Source organism: Solanum tuberosum, unplaced genomic scaffold (assembly GCF_000226075.1).
Source record: "Solanum tuberosum cultivar DM 1-3 516 R44 unplaced genomic scaffold, SolTub_3.0 scf00200, whole genome shotgun sequence".
In the NCBI taxonomy this organism is placed as follows: Eukaryota; Viridiplantae; Streptophyta; class Magnoliopsida; order Solanales; family Solanaceae; genus Solanum; species Solanum tuberosum.
The window spans coordinates 629,488-646,421 of NW_006239124.1; the positions used below are offsets into that span (position 1 = coordinate 629,488).

At 35.4% G+C, this 16,934-nt stretch overlaps 2 protein-coding genes across 3 annotated transcripts; both read left to right on the forward strand.

Annotated features, from left to right (window-relative positions):
* The first annotated feature begins 517 nt into the window (after positions 1–517).
* LOC102604436 (putative pentatricopeptide repeat-containing protein At3g16890, mitochondrial) lies at positions 518–11,122 on the forward strand. 2 transcript variants are annotated; one of them, XM_015312340.1, is made up of 3 exons: positions 518–2,859; positions 9,492–9,814; positions 9,927–11,122. In XM_015312340.1, exon 1 carries the CDS (start codon positions 588–590, stop codon positions 2,715–2,717), a length of 2,130 nt encoding a protein of 709 aa, XP_015167826.1. In that variant the 5' UTR covers positions 518–587; the 3' UTR covers positions 2,718–2,859; positions 9,492–9,814; positions 9,927–11,122. The 2 variants fall into 2 exon arrangements, with proteins under 2 accessions (XP_015167826.1, XP_006355396.1); XM_006355334.2 differs by having other exon boundaries at positions 518–2,828.
* Positions 11,123–12,885: 1,763 nt separating this feature from the next.
* LOC102580314 (protein trichome birefringence-like 4) lies at positions 12,886–14,876 on the forward strand. Its single transcript, XM_006355344.2, has 5 exons — positions 12,886–13,412; positions 13,490–13,682; positions 13,759–13,952; positions 14,040–14,198; positions 14,413–14,876. Exons 1-5 carry the CDS (start codon positions 12,919–12,921, stop codon positions 14,744–14,746), a joined length of 1,374 nt encoding a protein of 457 aa, XP_006355406.1. The 5' UTR covers positions 12,886–12,918; the 3' UTR covers positions 14,747–14,876.
* The last annotated feature ends 2,058 nt before the right edge of the window (positions 14,877–16,934 follow it).

Below are 16,934 nucleotides of genomic sequence, written 5' to 3' on the forward strand. Positions count from 1 at the left end.
CATAACTAAACCCTGCATAACTAAACCCTGTATAACTAATACATGCATAACTTTAACCAGTAACCAAACGGCCCCTAATTACTAATACCTGCATAACTAATACCCACATTACTAATACATGTATAACTCTATCCAGCTACCAAACAACCATTTTTAGTTAATTCAATATAGTAAAAAACATAAATTTATTGAATAATACATAAACTTTTAATATTATTGCACACATAAAAATCGCATCATACATTATTCTTTTTCGTTAGGATGTTGCATTTTTTCATTAAAAAAAAGTTGTTCATAAAAATAATATATTATATATAATTATAATATATATATATATAAAAAAAATTTATTGATTCAATTATTTCTTTGTTATTTTTGAATAAAATAAAATTAAAAATTAATTATTATCCATTTTAAAAAATATAAAATCAACTCACAACAACCAAAATAAAAATTTTAAATTTATTTAATATAATATAATATAATTTTTCCGTTTAAATTGATTTTACCTAAACCATGAACATGTTGGCAAGAGCATGAAGTACAGCCGACTTCAGAAGGACAGCTTCAAAGGGGAGTGAAAGAGTATGAGAGGGTTTTCCTCTGTAGCTTCAAGGGCTTCTTCACCTGCTTTCACCAATCTCTCTAAACAAAACCAAAATTCCCTCACACCCATTACTCCAAAACCCTCAAATCTTCATTCTGTTGCCACCACTAGCAACCCCATTACTCAACAAAGTTCACCCAGTAAGCCGAAGCCTTCATTCAATTGGAATTCCAACACTTCCATAGCAGCTAAAAAGGTAAACTTTCGAGCAAGTGTTATTGATCATAAGTATTTTTCCCAAATTCTTGCAAGAAAAGACTGGTATTTATTGCTAAACCACGAGTATAAAGCCAAGAGGGTTACTTTGAATCAGCAAGAAGTTGTTAGTATTTTGCAAAATCAAGAAAACCCATTACACCCCTTTAGATTTTATATCTGGGTTTTGAAGATTTGTCCCTCTTTTGCGAAGAATCAATCAGTTAAGGTGGTTTTAAGTAATGTACTTTATAGGAAAGGTCCCCTTTTGTTGTCAGCTGAGCTTGTTCAAGATATCAGAAACTCTGGAAATGTAGTTACTGTGGACTTGCTTTGTGTTCTAATTGGTAGTTGGGGGAGATTAGGGTTGGGGAAGTACTGTACTGACATTTTAGAGCAGGTTTCTTATTTGGGGCTCGCTCCTAATACTAGGTTGTATAATGCGGTAATCGATGCGTTGATCAAGTGCAATTCACTTGACTTAGCCTATTTAAAGTTTCAGCAAATGCAGGTAGATAACTGTAAACCAGATAAGTTTACATATAATATTCTCATTCATGGAGTTTGTAAGGCTGGGGTTGTGGAGGAGGCGCTTCGTCTGGTGAAACAGATGGAAGGAGTGGGATACTCTCCCAATGTGTTTACTTACACAATTTTGGTTGAGGGGTTTTGTAATGCTAAAAGGGTGGACGAGGCATTTGAGCTCTTCGGGGTAATGAAGAGTAGGGGTATTGTACCAAATGAAGCTACTGTAAGATCATTGGTTAATGGGGTATTTCACTGTGTGGCACCAGATAAGGGCTTTGAATTGTTATCTAGATGGTTAGAGAAAGAACATGTCTTGCCTAATGTAGCTTGTTCTTCCATGCTACACTGCCTTAGTACTAATTTTTTGCCCAGAGAAGCAGCTCAACTTTTAAGAATATCAATTGATAGAGGTTACTTACTGGATAACTCAACTCTTAACATTGCACTGACTTGTTTAATCAAAGGATTGGAGCTTGATGATACTTGTCAGATATTAGACTTCATCACTGTTCGAGGGGTGAAGGTTAGTGTTGATATTTATCTTGCACTTGCTGATGCTCTTTATAAAGGAGGGAGAGTTGAACAGGGGAACAAATATATGGACCAGGTGTTTAAGGATGGTCTTGTATCTAACACATTCTTCTATAACCGGGTCATTGATTGCTTTTGCAAAATCAAAATGATGGACAAAGCATCAGATGCTTTCAAAGATATGCTTCAGAGAGGTGTCACTCCCAATATTGTAACTTTTAACACTCTTATTAGTGGATATTCCAAGGTAGGGGAGGTTAACAAGGTACATGAGCTACTAGTCATACTACTGGAACATGGTTTTCGACCAGACATTTTCACGTTTAGTTCAATGATTGATAGCCTTTGTAGAGTAAATCGCATTGACGATGCTTTAGACTGTCTCACAGAGATGGTCGAATGGGGAGTTGCTCCAAACGCCGTACCATACAATATCTTAATTCGTGCACTTTGTGTCCTCGGGGATGTTGGTAGATCACTGAAATTATTACGAAAAATGCAAGGTGATGGAATAAAGGCAGATGTTTTCTCCTTCAATGCCTTAATTCAAAGTTTTTGTAAGATGAATAAGATTGATGAGGCTCAAAGGCTTCTGATAAGTATGTTGACCCTGGATTTGATCCCTGATAATCATACTTATGGTGCTTTTATCAGAGCCTTATGTAACTTGGGGAGATTTGATGAAGCTAAGAACTTGTTTTTTTCAATGGAAGCAAATGGATGCGTCCCCGATGATTTGACATGTAAACTATATCTTGATTCACTTATTCAATCAGGCCATACTAAAGAAGCTCAGGATGTTTTAAAGGAGTGCGGGAAAAGGGGAATGCTATTGGAACCCATCACTCCTTCGTAGTATCTTTGATTTAGGAGTGATGATCACTTAATGCTCACAAGCTACTGCTTGTTAGCCAATCATGAATGTACCCTTGCTATTGACCCATCAGGCTGATCAAATGTACTATAGGTATGACTGCTTTCTTGATAAGTTTCTGTAGGTATGCTGCTATGATCTCTTCTCTTTGATTTTCTACTTGTTTTCTTCTTCTTTTGTTTCCCTATGCATTTTATTTTGTTTATGAATGTCTGTTTCATTTTGATCTCTAAGTTGCTATTTAGCTTTATGCTTTCCCTGTTGATGCATGACAAAGAAAAATCTTATAGCTAATAAAAGTTACCTTTTCCCATCTTGCTCCTCTGGTCACTATAGTTGCAATTATGAATCCCAAATGGTAAACGATGCTATGTAGGCAAGGACAAAGATGCGTACTTCCAGGCAGAGGAAAAAGTGGGATTTGGTTGTAATAAATTACTAGTCTAATACACTGGAAAGTGGGAATGGATAAGTTTAAAAAGTAAAGGTGCTGCTCTATGGACTGGTGATGCCTCAGATGTCGCCTTTTGTGTATATCATTTGTTCATAAGTGTTCCTATTTAATTGACTAAATAAAATACTAGACTTTTCAATAGATTATAACTGTGTATTCTATTAGGACATATGTTTTTCTCCAAGTTATGAATTAGCTGTGATCTATTATAGTAAGCAGCAATTCTTAATGTAATGTTAATCGAAGGAAAACCCTAAATGTTTTGTTTCCACGTTATGAATTAGCTGTGATCTATTATACTAAGCAACCCTCATAGTTCACTGTAATTGTTTGATTTGCCCTTTTAATTTATGTTGAGGAAAATATGGCTAAAAGACACCTATACTATACCTAAATTTGTTGTAATCATGTGACTTTTCTTTAACAAAACCCTTAGGGGTCGTTTGGTAGTGTGTATAAAAATAATGCTTTATAGAGTGTATTAGCAATGCTTGCATTAGTAATGCTTGTATTAGTTATGCTTGCATTAGTTATACATAGATTATTTCTTAAGCATTGTTTGGTTTGGTGTATTAAAAATAGCATGCATTGTACAAAAATATTTATTTACAAAAATATCCTCCACAATTATGGTGAAAAGGATGTAAAAGGGATTTTGAGGGGTAATTGTGTCTTTAAAATGCTAATGCATGCAGCCCCCAAGGCCTAGCTCAAGTGGCAAAAGGTGGAGGATTTGTGGCTTAGGTCGCAGGTTCAAGCCCCACACCATGCAAAGCGAAGCCCGGTATTTAAGTGGAGAAGGGTAGAGGAGCGGGCCCATTATCCACCGAGTTTAGAAGGCTGTGATTGGTCCAAAGGGCGGGTCACAGATGGATTTCTCGGTTATCAAAAAAATAAAAAAAAATAAAAAAAAAATGCTAATGCATGCATTAAATCCCTTTGCATTAGTAATACCTAGAAATCCATGATATTAGTAATACACTCCCCAATACACAATAGAGTGTATAACTAATGCAAGTATTAGTTATACATAGCATGAAAAAGTGCACCAAACAAGGTACTTCTAATACATAAAGCTAATGTATGCATTAATTTTGCTAATACACTCTACCAAACGACCCCTTACAGTTTTGGGGGGATGGAATGAAGTAGAAGTTTCACTGAACACATTGGTGTGTTTGAAAAGTGAATATGGAACTCATCCAGAAGATGCTTTTCAGTGACGTCATATTGTAGTGGCCAATGTTACTATACATTGAACCCTCGAATATGTTCGAAGATCTCAAAATAATATTCCAGTTTGTGGGATAATTTTGCACGATTCCATCGAGAATTGAATTGACCGTTCCTTTATTTCGACTTGAGTATGTAAAGAGAAATTATGGTTGATATTCTAATCAAAATATTAGACATTCCATGCCCTCGGAGAGTGCTATGTCATGCTTGGTCACTGACATATCCTACTTTACTTAATGGGCATGGGTCAATTACGATGTGGTCACAGTCATGGAAGCCCAAGACACCTTAGAATGCTGCCTCTGCACATGGAGTGCAGCATCAGGTTCCATCTTAACAGCCTACAATTTAAGAAGGAGGCCTAGAGTTACAGTGAGTTGGTAATGTATGTTTAACAAAGATGGAGGGGATGCTGACTACTTCATTCAACATTGTATTTTTTTTCAGTTTGATTTATCAAAGAATTTCATCAACTAAATATTGTTTAACTTTCTCAAAGAATAGCGATCAGGAACAATCTCCACATTGTAAGCAAACTTCTCGATGAAGTCCTTAGCCAATGCATTCCAGCTAGACCATTGCTTCATTTCTTGGGAGGCAAACAATTCCAAGGTTTCTCCGTTTAAGATTCGGCTAAAGAGTCCCATTAACAAAGCCTCATTCTTACCAGCTCCCACAAGTTGATCACAATACGCTTTCAGATGAGCCAAAGGCTACTCCAAAAGTGTCAAATTTCGGTACTTTGAACCTTTTCGGAAGTTCCAAATTTGGGTGGATACACAGATCTTCATAGTTCAGTCCAGCAACATCTGGAATATAATGGAACTTTTTCATCGCTTTCATAATCTCTTCCTTTATACTCTGCTTGGTCGTTTCTTCTTTGGCCCTTCACTCCTTTTTCTGCTCCTCTTAGTGATCGCGTTCGGGATAGGTAGTGTAGCTGTGTAGGGAAGATGTGGTGCTTGGTATAAAGAGCTAGCATGATATGGGTTAGGGGTGGTTAAGTCGATGGTGGGGGGCTTTTGAACAGGAATAGTGGGTGGGCCATTTGGGACATGTTCAGGAGTTGGATTTGGAGGAGGAAATGGAGTGGAGGCCTTCCATCACTTGGAGTGTTGGCAACAATAGCCAGATTTGACATCTCAACGATTTGTTTCATCAACTGTGCAATCAACTCATTTTATTCAACAACGATGGGATCCATTACATCAATTTCAGTCAAGCCGATACTCTTACTGTTATCCGTCATTTTTCTTTGAACAAATTTCGGTTGGGGAAGGAACCTTTTGGAGCTTTAGATTGCGTGAAGTATGGATGCTCGACCAGTTTATCAACACAAATCAATTCTAAATACCTGACAAGGAAAAACAACTCAGACAAATCTGTTAGTCTATGTTTATAACATATAATGCAAAATATCACATAGAGAGAAAATAAACACACGAGTTTCTTTGTTTGAGGACAAGTTAATCCACGAGTATTGGGAGATGATTTAAATTGGCAGGAATTTGTTTATTTGATTTTGGGGCTAGTGAATCAGGAATGTTGACTTGCATTGAGCTAAAGTCTTCTTGCATCTTTCACGGTTGTACTCTCGGCAACTGTTGATGTGAACTTACTATTTCCTTGTAAAATGAAGGGGGAGAAGTAAGCTTTTAAAAGATAGGGGTCGGGCATTGAAGGCTGCCTACATATCTCATGAATGAGAAATCAGGTCCTCCGTAGTTCAATTTGAACAGTAGTAATTTTTTTGAAACTTTATTCATTCATAGATCCATTAATATGAAAAGGAAATAACAACGAACTTCATAAATTAAACTACGCCACTCCTGAGGCTTCTTGTTCTTGTTTACTTGATCTTTTGCTCTTAATGGATAATGTTGTGGGGATTCAACCTCAATCTTTCCCTATGTTGATGAGATGTTCCAAGTCAACTCTGAAAATACGACATAACTCAATGTCATGTCCAGATGTCCATGATAGAGGAAGACCTTGTCGTCTTCACACCACGCCGAGGAAGTTTTCCACTCAGTCACTACCCCCAAAAGCCACTTTCCATATTCCAGTCTACACAGAACCACATCTTCCCTACACTACCTATCTAGAACTCAATCACTAAAAGGAGCAGGAAAAAGAGTGGAGGGCCAAAGAAAAAATGACCAAGCAGAGTATAAAGGAAGAGATGATGATTATATTCCCAATGTTGCAGGACTAAACTATTAAGATATGTGTATCCCTTCAAATTTGGACCTTTCGGGATGGTTCAAAGTACCTAAATTTGACACTTTTGTAGGAACCTGAAATCCCTTGGCTCATTTGAGAGCATATTGTGATCAACTTGTGGGAGCTGGGAAAAATGAGACTTTTTTAATGCGGCTCTTTAGCCGAAGCTTAAGTGGAGAGGCCTTGGAATGGTTTACCTCCCAAGAAATGAAGCAATGATCTAGTTGGAATGCATTGGCTAAGGACTTCATCGAGAGGTTTGCTTACAATGTGGAGAGATCGTTCCTAACCGCTATTCTTTGGATCAAGTTCAACAAAAATGACGACTCTGATGGGGTTTAAAATATGGTTAGAGGTGGAGTCAAAGTGGCTAGAATTGCAATTAGGAAATGGCCAAATGGATTGCACTTGGAGTTAGGAAGTAGTCAAATTGAGCAAATTCGGCTAGAAATTGAATAAGACTAATTAATTAACAATCTTCATAATATTAATTAACTTAATTATAAATTAATTAACTCGAAAAATGATCTACTGATTGATTAACAAAACATTTTAAAAAAACATGTTAATAAAATTAACAAAACATTTTACCTTGTGCGCATCCAAAGGGTAGCGGCTGCGGTTTCCCTTGTCATAAAAAAGAAATAAATAAAACATTTTAATATATATATAATTTAAATAGGACAAAATAACTGGAAAAATATTTCGAATTTTATAAAACTAATTATTTCCAATCGTTTTATAAGTTAAAGAAGCTCGATGATTAATCTACATTGTGGAGGGCTGAAATTGGGTGTCACCAACATTCCAACATTTTTGAGAAAAATGTACAAGTGAATGGGTGACCGAACAACACAGTTGGCGAATAAGCAATCCAATCAATTGTAGATACAATAATTTTTTCCATACGGGCCAAAAAATATATATAAAACAAAAATGATGTATATACTTATTTTCTCTCAATATTCTGGAAAGTCTTCAATGATATTGTTCTGTCTTCCTTCTCAAAATGTGAGGATGAATCGAAATGTTAAAAAAAACCGCATGATTTTTTTTAATGTGGCTGTACTACTAGTAAGAAGTTATAGAATCGGATTCCCTTGATACACGTGTTCCTACCTGAGCTTAAATGGATGAAGTAAGAAGAGCACCGGGGTATACTTCAGCTGTCTGGATTTTGTATTGGACGATAGCATAGCTAGGACCTTTCATATTCTGATTGAGCCTATGTTCAAACAACTGATGCTTTAATCATTCAGTTGACATCTTGCTGCTAGTCTGTGTTTATGATCTTTCTGGAAAAAGCAGGAGTTTCTGTCAATTTTACCTACTATTAGAGTCCTTCTAGCTTTGAATTAGAGTGTTGTTTGCGATTCATTTTGTTTAATATTTCGTTGGTTACCCCTAGAATGGCGGCAGAGGCAATGACTTATTGGAGGACAAGATGGAGGCCGGAAAAAAAACACCCTGCTTTTCTATACTATTTGGAAAGAAAAGTTTAGTAGAATTGTTTGAAGGATTATAAACCCATAGATTACCATTTAAGTTCCTTTTGCATCTAATTTGTATTTTTGGTACAACAAGGATACTCCAGTTTGCATAGATAGTTGGCTTCAATTTGAGTTTTAATTATGGTCTACATGGTATATAATGTTTGTATAGCAACCAAGGGTGTTACCTAGCGATTAATGAAGCTGGAACAGACTATGGGAGATCATGACTCAAATTCCAGCTGATACAGAAAACGTCAAGTGATTTCTTCCTATTAGTCCAAGTTTTGGTTGCCAGAGTTACCTAATTACTTATAATGATGGAAAGTAGCAGGTAACAAGTCAATTAGTTGAGATGCGACTGATTCTAACACTACCGTTATCAAAAACAATAGAAATTTATAATGTTTGTATATACGCATTTTCTTTGTGTTGTATCAATAATATAATTTTGAATATAAAAGGAGGTACAAGTTTGAAGAATAGGATGTTGGCTGTTCCAATAGGACAACGTTGTCCATATCAAACATTCGAATACTTGGAGATTTTGTAGTGATAATGATCTTGCAGAATTGATAGATACGTGATGCAGATATCTGAAGTGTGATTCCCTGCAGTAGTTAACACTTGGATAACTCTTGTTGAACAACTTTATACGATAAGACTGAGGTGGTGTTGCCTAGCTATCCTAAATGTTAGGTACACTATAAAAGAGATGTTACACAGGCTGACAGGCACTCCAAATCTCATGGCTATGATGCACACCCTTTACTTTTAGTAGATTTCTGCTCTACCTCTCAAGTCTTTAGGTTCAAAGGAATTCCAATCTTTTAGCAGTTGAAAGTTAATAGAATACTCCGCCACTAGGCATTACTTTAGGTACTCCTAGTATAAGTGTGTTCGTATTATATTTTTCTTGTTTTTAGGACTCCTGTCAGAGAAGTGTTTGGGGGTTAGAATTTTCACTTGTGCATTTATGTGTCTGCGCCTCTGGTGTAGTAGTAGTATTTTTTTTGTATGAGGATCGACTGTGCTTTTCCAAGGAGAAGCAGTGTTAGATTGACCTGCCCTGGAGAAATAGCAAGTTTATCTTTATCTCTTCTGTAGAAATCTTGATATTTTATATCTGCTTGGATCGATTGATATTGTTTTAGCTGGTTTACTTTTTAATTTGCTTGTATTGGATGGCACAAAGTTCCAAATTATATATCTCCTCTGTGAAATGTTGCTGTTCTACATCTATGTGGATTGAGATTGTGGTAATATTTGACATTTCAACTCAATTTTCCCCTAAAATGAGGATGAAGACTTTTAACTTTTAGTTATTTTCGCTTTTACTTATGTTTTTTACAGGATGGGAATGGGCTGAGAAAGCAAGCATCATGGCCAGCTATGTTCTGATCTAAAAGAATTGTTATATTACTTGTTTTTCCGTGAGATGGGGAAAAAATATGTTGGTGCTTTGTATTAAACACCTCTCTTGATCTTAAGAAATCTGATTTTCATTTCAAGGACCTGACTAAAGGAAAAAGAAGGAAGTTACTGGCGTGGTCTTATCAATGACAAAGTCCAAACAGATTTTTCTACCTGTTATAGATAATTCACCGTGAATATGAAGATGGAGCTCCTTGTTTAGGTCTCTCATGCATTAAACCTGGGTGTTAGTTTATAAAAAGGTTTTTCTCTGACTTCTTACACGATGAAGAGTTTTTTCTTCCTTTTCATCTTTATTCTTGTCTAGGTGGAATTGACAGTAGTCATGACTGATTTCAGTTTGTGTTCATGCAGCTTTGATGAAGTTTTGTCTCTACTAATTCCGTCAGCCATGTAAAGAAGGCCAAACATAAGTCAACAAGCAGTATAGGCTCCTGACATGTGCCTTAAGCCCCTCGTAATGTAGGAGGATATGGAGATATTTGATTGTTGAGAACTTTTATCTCAGCATGTATGATTAAAAAAAAGTATCGATGTTCTGTTCTAAGTTGGCCTTTTGAGGTTAGGATGGTTATTCGTTTGGGGTTAAAAGGAGAAATGTGTAATGACAAGTTCAATCAATACCGAGTACTTAGCCGAGCAGATTAGTAAAAGGAAGGATTACGAAGAAGTGATGCTGTCCCTTTTAACATTTTCTTTGGAAGCTGAGATTGGTCTTTGCCATATTTCGTTAGGTTCTTCCTATATTTCCACAAGTCCTCCTGGCTAAGAAATCATCAAGACACAATCCCCTGTATCAATGTATTTCTATGAGAAACCATAGCATGTTTCCTCTTGGAAATTTGTTATATGTATTAGCAAAATCAGTTTGTTCTGTCACATATAATATTTCACTAATGTGAACACTTAAAGATGAATTGTTGATATGCTTATCTAAGTAACAAAATTTGGTATTCATACTATCACTTATTCTTACCCACCAAAGCTACCATATCTAGTTTAGTTCTCTGAGGTTAGGTGTTGTGTTGCTTCTTCTCACCTAAAATTATAAGTTATTCTATCCTTCCATGTAACCCTCCCTTGAGGTTTTACCTTTGAAGAGAGTGTGTGATCCTTCTTTATTAACTAAACATCTCGGATTCAGATATAGGAATAAAAGAAACATTTGGTAGGAAGTGTTTTGCCCTTAGTAAGCCTGATTTTGAAATTCGTTTTCTATCAGTGTTACATCAACATCCTGGCTTCAGATGCAGTACTAAGTAGTATAAAGGGTAACTTGTGGGGCAAGGATGGATCTTTTTAGGTTTGATTTTCAATGCAAAATACGTCAAGCAAGTAAAGTCTAGTTAGTTCAACTTAATTAGTCACTCACCTTTTTAGACCATCCAATATTTTAACTTTCCATCGAGCAGATCACCCATTGCTTTTACTTTTCCCCATGGAATTTATCTTTGTTTTACTTGACTATTGTAGATTCTTCAACTATAAGCTTCATTAACATTCCATACCATAATTGTAAACTTCTAATATATATATATATATATCTGCAATCATCCTGCAGGTAGAACATTACGCAACATGAAGCATTCTCTTCAAGCTTTAACCCTGACCTGTTTCTTGTTTTTCCCTTTCACACTAGGTGACATATATATGCTTTCTACTTTTCTTCCAGTTAATTTCTACTTTTGAGATAATAGTGCTATTATCTCAAAAACTAACTTTCTTTGTTGAAGAAAATTGGAATCGAGAATAAAGATGACTTTCTAAGACAATAATAACTATTAATTAGTTGAGTGATCGACCATATGAGAAATCAACCCCTTTTCTTCTTGCTCCGTTATATTGCTGATTTATTTTCATATATATGACAGTAATGTAAATTGTTGTTTGATAGGTAAAGCAGATGATTATGAGGGTCAAACCGCCGCTGCAGGAGTACTTGGAAATGAATATTTGCCCAACTACGGAGATTCACATCAATATGGTGGTGGCACAATTGATGCTCAACCTGACTATCTTTTCTCTAAAGCATTGCAATGTTTCACTGATAAGCATGTAAGTCCATGTTCTCACTTTATGTTTGGTCTATTTTGCCGACATGATTTTGGATAATTTGAAATGCAATAATGGATGAGTAACTTAGTTCTAATATTGAAGCTGCAGATATACAGTAGTTGTGAGGAGTCTTATAGATTGACTGAGACAGGGGAGCTCCATGTACCACCTGAATATACCGATCAATACTGCAGAGGACCCTGCTTAGAGGAGACTCACCATGTGCTTAATTGTCTTGGAAGCATACTCTCGCACTTCAGATTTTATAATAAGGCCACCGTTAGAGCAGTCGAAGAGACTATCAAGGAGGGATGTAGCTATGGCCCTGAAAGAGGTCAAACTTTCTCCACTTTACTATACAAAAGTGTCCAGTATGTTCTGTTGAAAATAATATTGGATATGATTAATTTGTTTCGAGCTGGGAGTATTTTTTTAAAGAAACAAATGTTTAATTTATATACTATTCAACGTGTTTGAACCTTGTTATCTCTTTATCGAAGTTGAACTCATTCTGAAATATGTCGACAGGTCTTTTCAATGTTGCTGAGCACATCCTAGCTTATGATAACACTGCTTTTCGTGCTTCAAAGTCGTCCATGCTGCATAGCTTTGTTCTGATGACTTTGGCCCTTATTTTCTTCCTTTGAAGCAACGTTCAGATATTGCTGGAAAAACTAGCTTCTGATTTACACGCAACGCTCTAGTTTTTGGTGTTTAATTTGACTAGTGTGTTGATCATGTAGTATTAGTAAACAAAAGTTCATTATTAGATATTGATCTGGATGAGAATGTTGTAAGCTACATCTATTTATTGGAAATTCTTGTTCCATATGAATTGTTGTAGTCTTGTAGATATGCATCCAAAACTCTTGAAAGATACAACTCTACTTTCTTTCTTGAATGATATCTAGTAAGTTTTTTCCTTAATTGATAACTAAGTTTTTCTTAATTGCGATTTGCGAGTTATCTTTTAATGTCTAGAACTTGCACTAACTATATTCTGAAGAAAGGGAAGGGTTCCCAAAGATATTAAGATTAATTGTGATTGATGAAAGAAACAACGGAATATAACAGGAGATCAGTTACCGCGATTAAAATACAACAGTTGCAACCTACTTTGATTCAAAAGAATTGGCAACAAAATCTGTCTCTCCTTGATACATGAAAGTCCCCATAAACTAAACTGAAAGGGGCTCATCCATTCTCTCTCTCTCTCTCTCTATATATATATATATAATAGTTAAAAACTCATCAATTTCCTGTTGACGAAACTCTGCATTCTATTCCATCAATGGCTTCTTTGAAGGAACTCTGCATCTTCTCAAGAAATGTTACAATCTTCCTCTCAAAATCAAGAACCCAAGTTTCTGTTTTCTTCACTCTCTTCTTCTTCACCTTAACTCTCCTCATCTTCATCATTTTCTTCTCCTCTCCCTCCGCCGTCACCACCAAGATTCTTGCTTCTCGTCTTCACTCCCACTCATTTTCTTCCATTCATGAATTTGACTTCGTACCAGTATCTGATACTCACACAACTAGCAGTACAGTTCCAGCACCCACAAACTTCCCAACAAAATCATGGAATTTTGATGTTACTATTCAAGAAGAAGACAAATCTTGTGACATTTTTGATGGTGAATGGATACAGGACAATGATCTTCATCCGCTTTATAAACCGGGTTCTTGTCCGTTTATCGACAATTCTTTCAACTGTTTCAAGAATGGACGTCGTGATACAGAGTATCTCAGGCTTAAATGGAAGCCACATGGTTGTGAAATCCCAAGGTTCAATTCTTGATTTATAATCCCCTGTTTTTTCTCACAAATGCATCTTCTTGTTGAATTCATCTCTTTTTTAACAGGTTTGATGGGTTGAAAATGCTGAAGATGTTAAAGGGGAAAAGACTGGTTTTTGTTGGAGATTCATTGAACAGAAACATGTGGGAATCTCTGGTTTGTGCTTTGAGAAACTCACTCATTGACAAGAACAGAGTGAATGAAGTTTCGGGCCATCGTCAGTTCAGAAGTCAAGGATTTTATTCCTTCAAATTTAAGGTTCAATGAACTATTTATACTACTAGTAATTAATGATTTCAAGTTTCTTGAATGATATTTGTTTTGTTATGTGTAGGATTTCAAATGTTCAATTGACTTCATAAAATCCCCATTCCTAGTTCAAGAATGGAGGTTTTCGGATAAAGCTGGAGCACGTCGTGAAACTCTACGACTCGATACAATCCATGGCTCTCTTACTAAGTACCATGATGCTGACATTATCATCTTCAATACTGGTCATTGGTGGACTCACCAGAAAACTCAGAAAGTGTAAAGACTATATCAATCTTGTGTTTGCTGATTTTGTTCTTTCTTTTTTTCTTTCAAGAAATGATTTTTATTAATTTCTCTGTTTAGGAATAATTACTTTCAAGAAGGGAATCATGTGTATAACAGATTGGAAGTGGCAGATGCATATACTAAGGCATTGAAGACATGGGCAAATTGGGTTGATACAACTATCAACAGCACCAGAACTAGGGTGTTTTTTAGGGGATACTCAGCTTCTCATTTCAAGTAAAACTTCTCTTTTTTCGATAGTCTAATGACTCTTTTTAACCGCTATGCTTTCTTCATTATTTTCTTATTCTTTTACTTGGATTTGATGTACTTGAGGGTCTTTTAGAAACAGTCTCTCTACCTTCACGAGGTAGTTCTCTCCAGACCCCATTTTGTGGGATGTTATGTTGTTGTTTGATAGTCTAATGAGGGATAGTTCCCTTTTTGGCAGAGGTGGTCAATGGAACTCAGGAGGAAACTGTGATGGGGAGACGAAACCGATAATAAACGAGACTCAATTAGGTCCATATCCATGGATGATGAGAGTTCTTGAATCAGTAATATCAGAAATGAAAACACCAGTTGTTTATCTCAACATTACAAAGATGACAGACTATAGAAAAGAAGGACACCCTTCAATTTTCAGAGAGGCAAAATCAAAGAGGAGGCCAGGGATGTTTCAAGACTGCAGCCATTGGTGCCTTCCTGGTGTACCAGATTCTTGGAATCAGCTACTTTATGCAACTTTGCTTCAATCACAGCAAAAGTTTTCCCATCCCAAATAAGCCATCATTCTCTCTTGGCCTTTTTCACTAAGGTCTTGTAATGTGTAAATATGATCAAATGCACATTTTTGCTTTAAAATTTGGTTCCAAGTGATTACCAGTCACATGAAGTTGGAGGAAAGTTACTGAAGTTAAGAGTAGTGGTACTTGAAAATGTTGTTTTCATAGCAAATCCACAAATTTGTTGTCTTTTTTTTCTATCGTCTCGTAGTTGCAAAACTATTAATCTCTTCGCCTCAATTTATATGTAGTTTGACATGTATTTACCAACTTTGAACTCTTGACATAGTGGTTAGGAGAAAACTCTTCAACCAATCAAGTTTGACATGACATAAAATTTATGAAAGACAAATTTTTGAAACTTGTGGTATAAAATAAGTTTGAGATGTATGTGACTACAAATAATGTCATTAAGGGTAAAATGAGGATTTTAAAATTAAACTGTTACTCCCTCCGTCCCATTTTATATGATGTACTTTGATTTGGCACAAACTTTAAGAAAAATAGAAAGACTTTTAAAACTTGTGGTCCAAAAATGAATGATAGAAATTTGTGTGGTTGTAAATCATTTCATTAAGGGTAAAAAAGACATTTTATAGGCAAATTGTTACTTAAAATAGAAATGTGTCATTCTTTTTGGGACTGACTAAAAAGGAAAGTAAGTCATATAAATTGGGACAGAGGGAGTATTAAATATAGAAATACTTCATTTTTTTAGACTCGTTAAAAAAATGAGTCAAATAAATTAAGATAGAAAAAACCTACTTTATCTACCATTCTAGGTGAATGTGTTAGTCCTATTATCTTTTAAGAGTCCAATATTTTATTTTACTAGGATTATGTATATCTTTTTAAAAAAATATATATATTGAATTGTAATAGAGAAAATACATAATTACCCCATCGAATTTATACCTTTTTTAAAAGTAGACACCTTAAGTTTGCGGGGTTCTATTACCCTACGAAACTATTTTTAACCATGATAAATACACCCTTTTAACCCATTTTCAGAGCATGTGCAATCTCAAATTCGAGAGGCATGTGAAAAGACTAAAAATTAATCCCAAAGCCAATGTTTTAGTGCCATGTGGCATACCAATTAAAAAAATTCTCTTCTTTATTAAATAGACCATTTTCCATCTTCTACAAACCTCCATTGATGGCCATTGAAGAGCCCTCCATGTTCAACCAAAAAAAAAATTCTCTTCTCTCAATTCAATAGTTCGATCTATAAACGCGAGATGCCATATGAACTTCTGGAGTTGGCAAGTTCTCGAAAAGTTCCTTTTCTGTATCAACCAAAATACTCTGTTTACAAATTCACTATTTCTTTCTCTAAGTACCCAACAATCTGATAAGCTAATTTGGGGACGCCAAATATGAATGAGTTGAAGAATACACCTTGGACTGCAAAGACTAATGCACGTTCGTACCATTTAGGGTTTCATAACGGATAGATCGATGAAGGACATGAGATGCATCCGTTTGTTCCCTGCTTCTTCGAAGAGGGTTTTGATCACATTGAGCCCGTATTGTTTACTTAACTTGATAATATTCTTGTGTACCCATAAACAAAGAAGATGCCATTTGAGTTGTCAATGCTATGAAATTCTCCAATGATGGAGCTTCTTCTATCTGCCACCGTAAAAGTCATACAAACATCTGCAATGTAGTTTCTAAAATTCTCTAGTCGTCATGATTTATGTACAAAATATTTAAGATAAAAAAGAGAATTTGTCAAAATTTTGAACGGGTCTTGATTTTACCCAACCCTTTATTAAAGAGCCAGGAAAAAATACAGTTACATTATTTTATTTGGAGGTGAGACACACTCGTTGGCAATGAGATTGTAGATAATGTTAAAATGATGTATTTAGTGTGGTTGAATATAATTTCGTGGGGTAATAGGACTTTCACGAACTTAAGGTGTCTACTTCAAAAAGGGGTATAAATTCGATGAGGTAATTATGTATTTTCTCATTGTAATATATTGATTATAATTTGTTTCATGTGATTTTCAAATATGTAGTTTTTATTTTGAATCTTTTTAAAGAATCTATATATATTGAAATTCACATGTTACATGTACATTGATCATCGTAAGTATATTTTCCCTTCTTTTATGAAAATTGTAATTGAATGTATATAAAACGGAAAAGGGTATGAAATTGATTTAAATTAAAAAAAA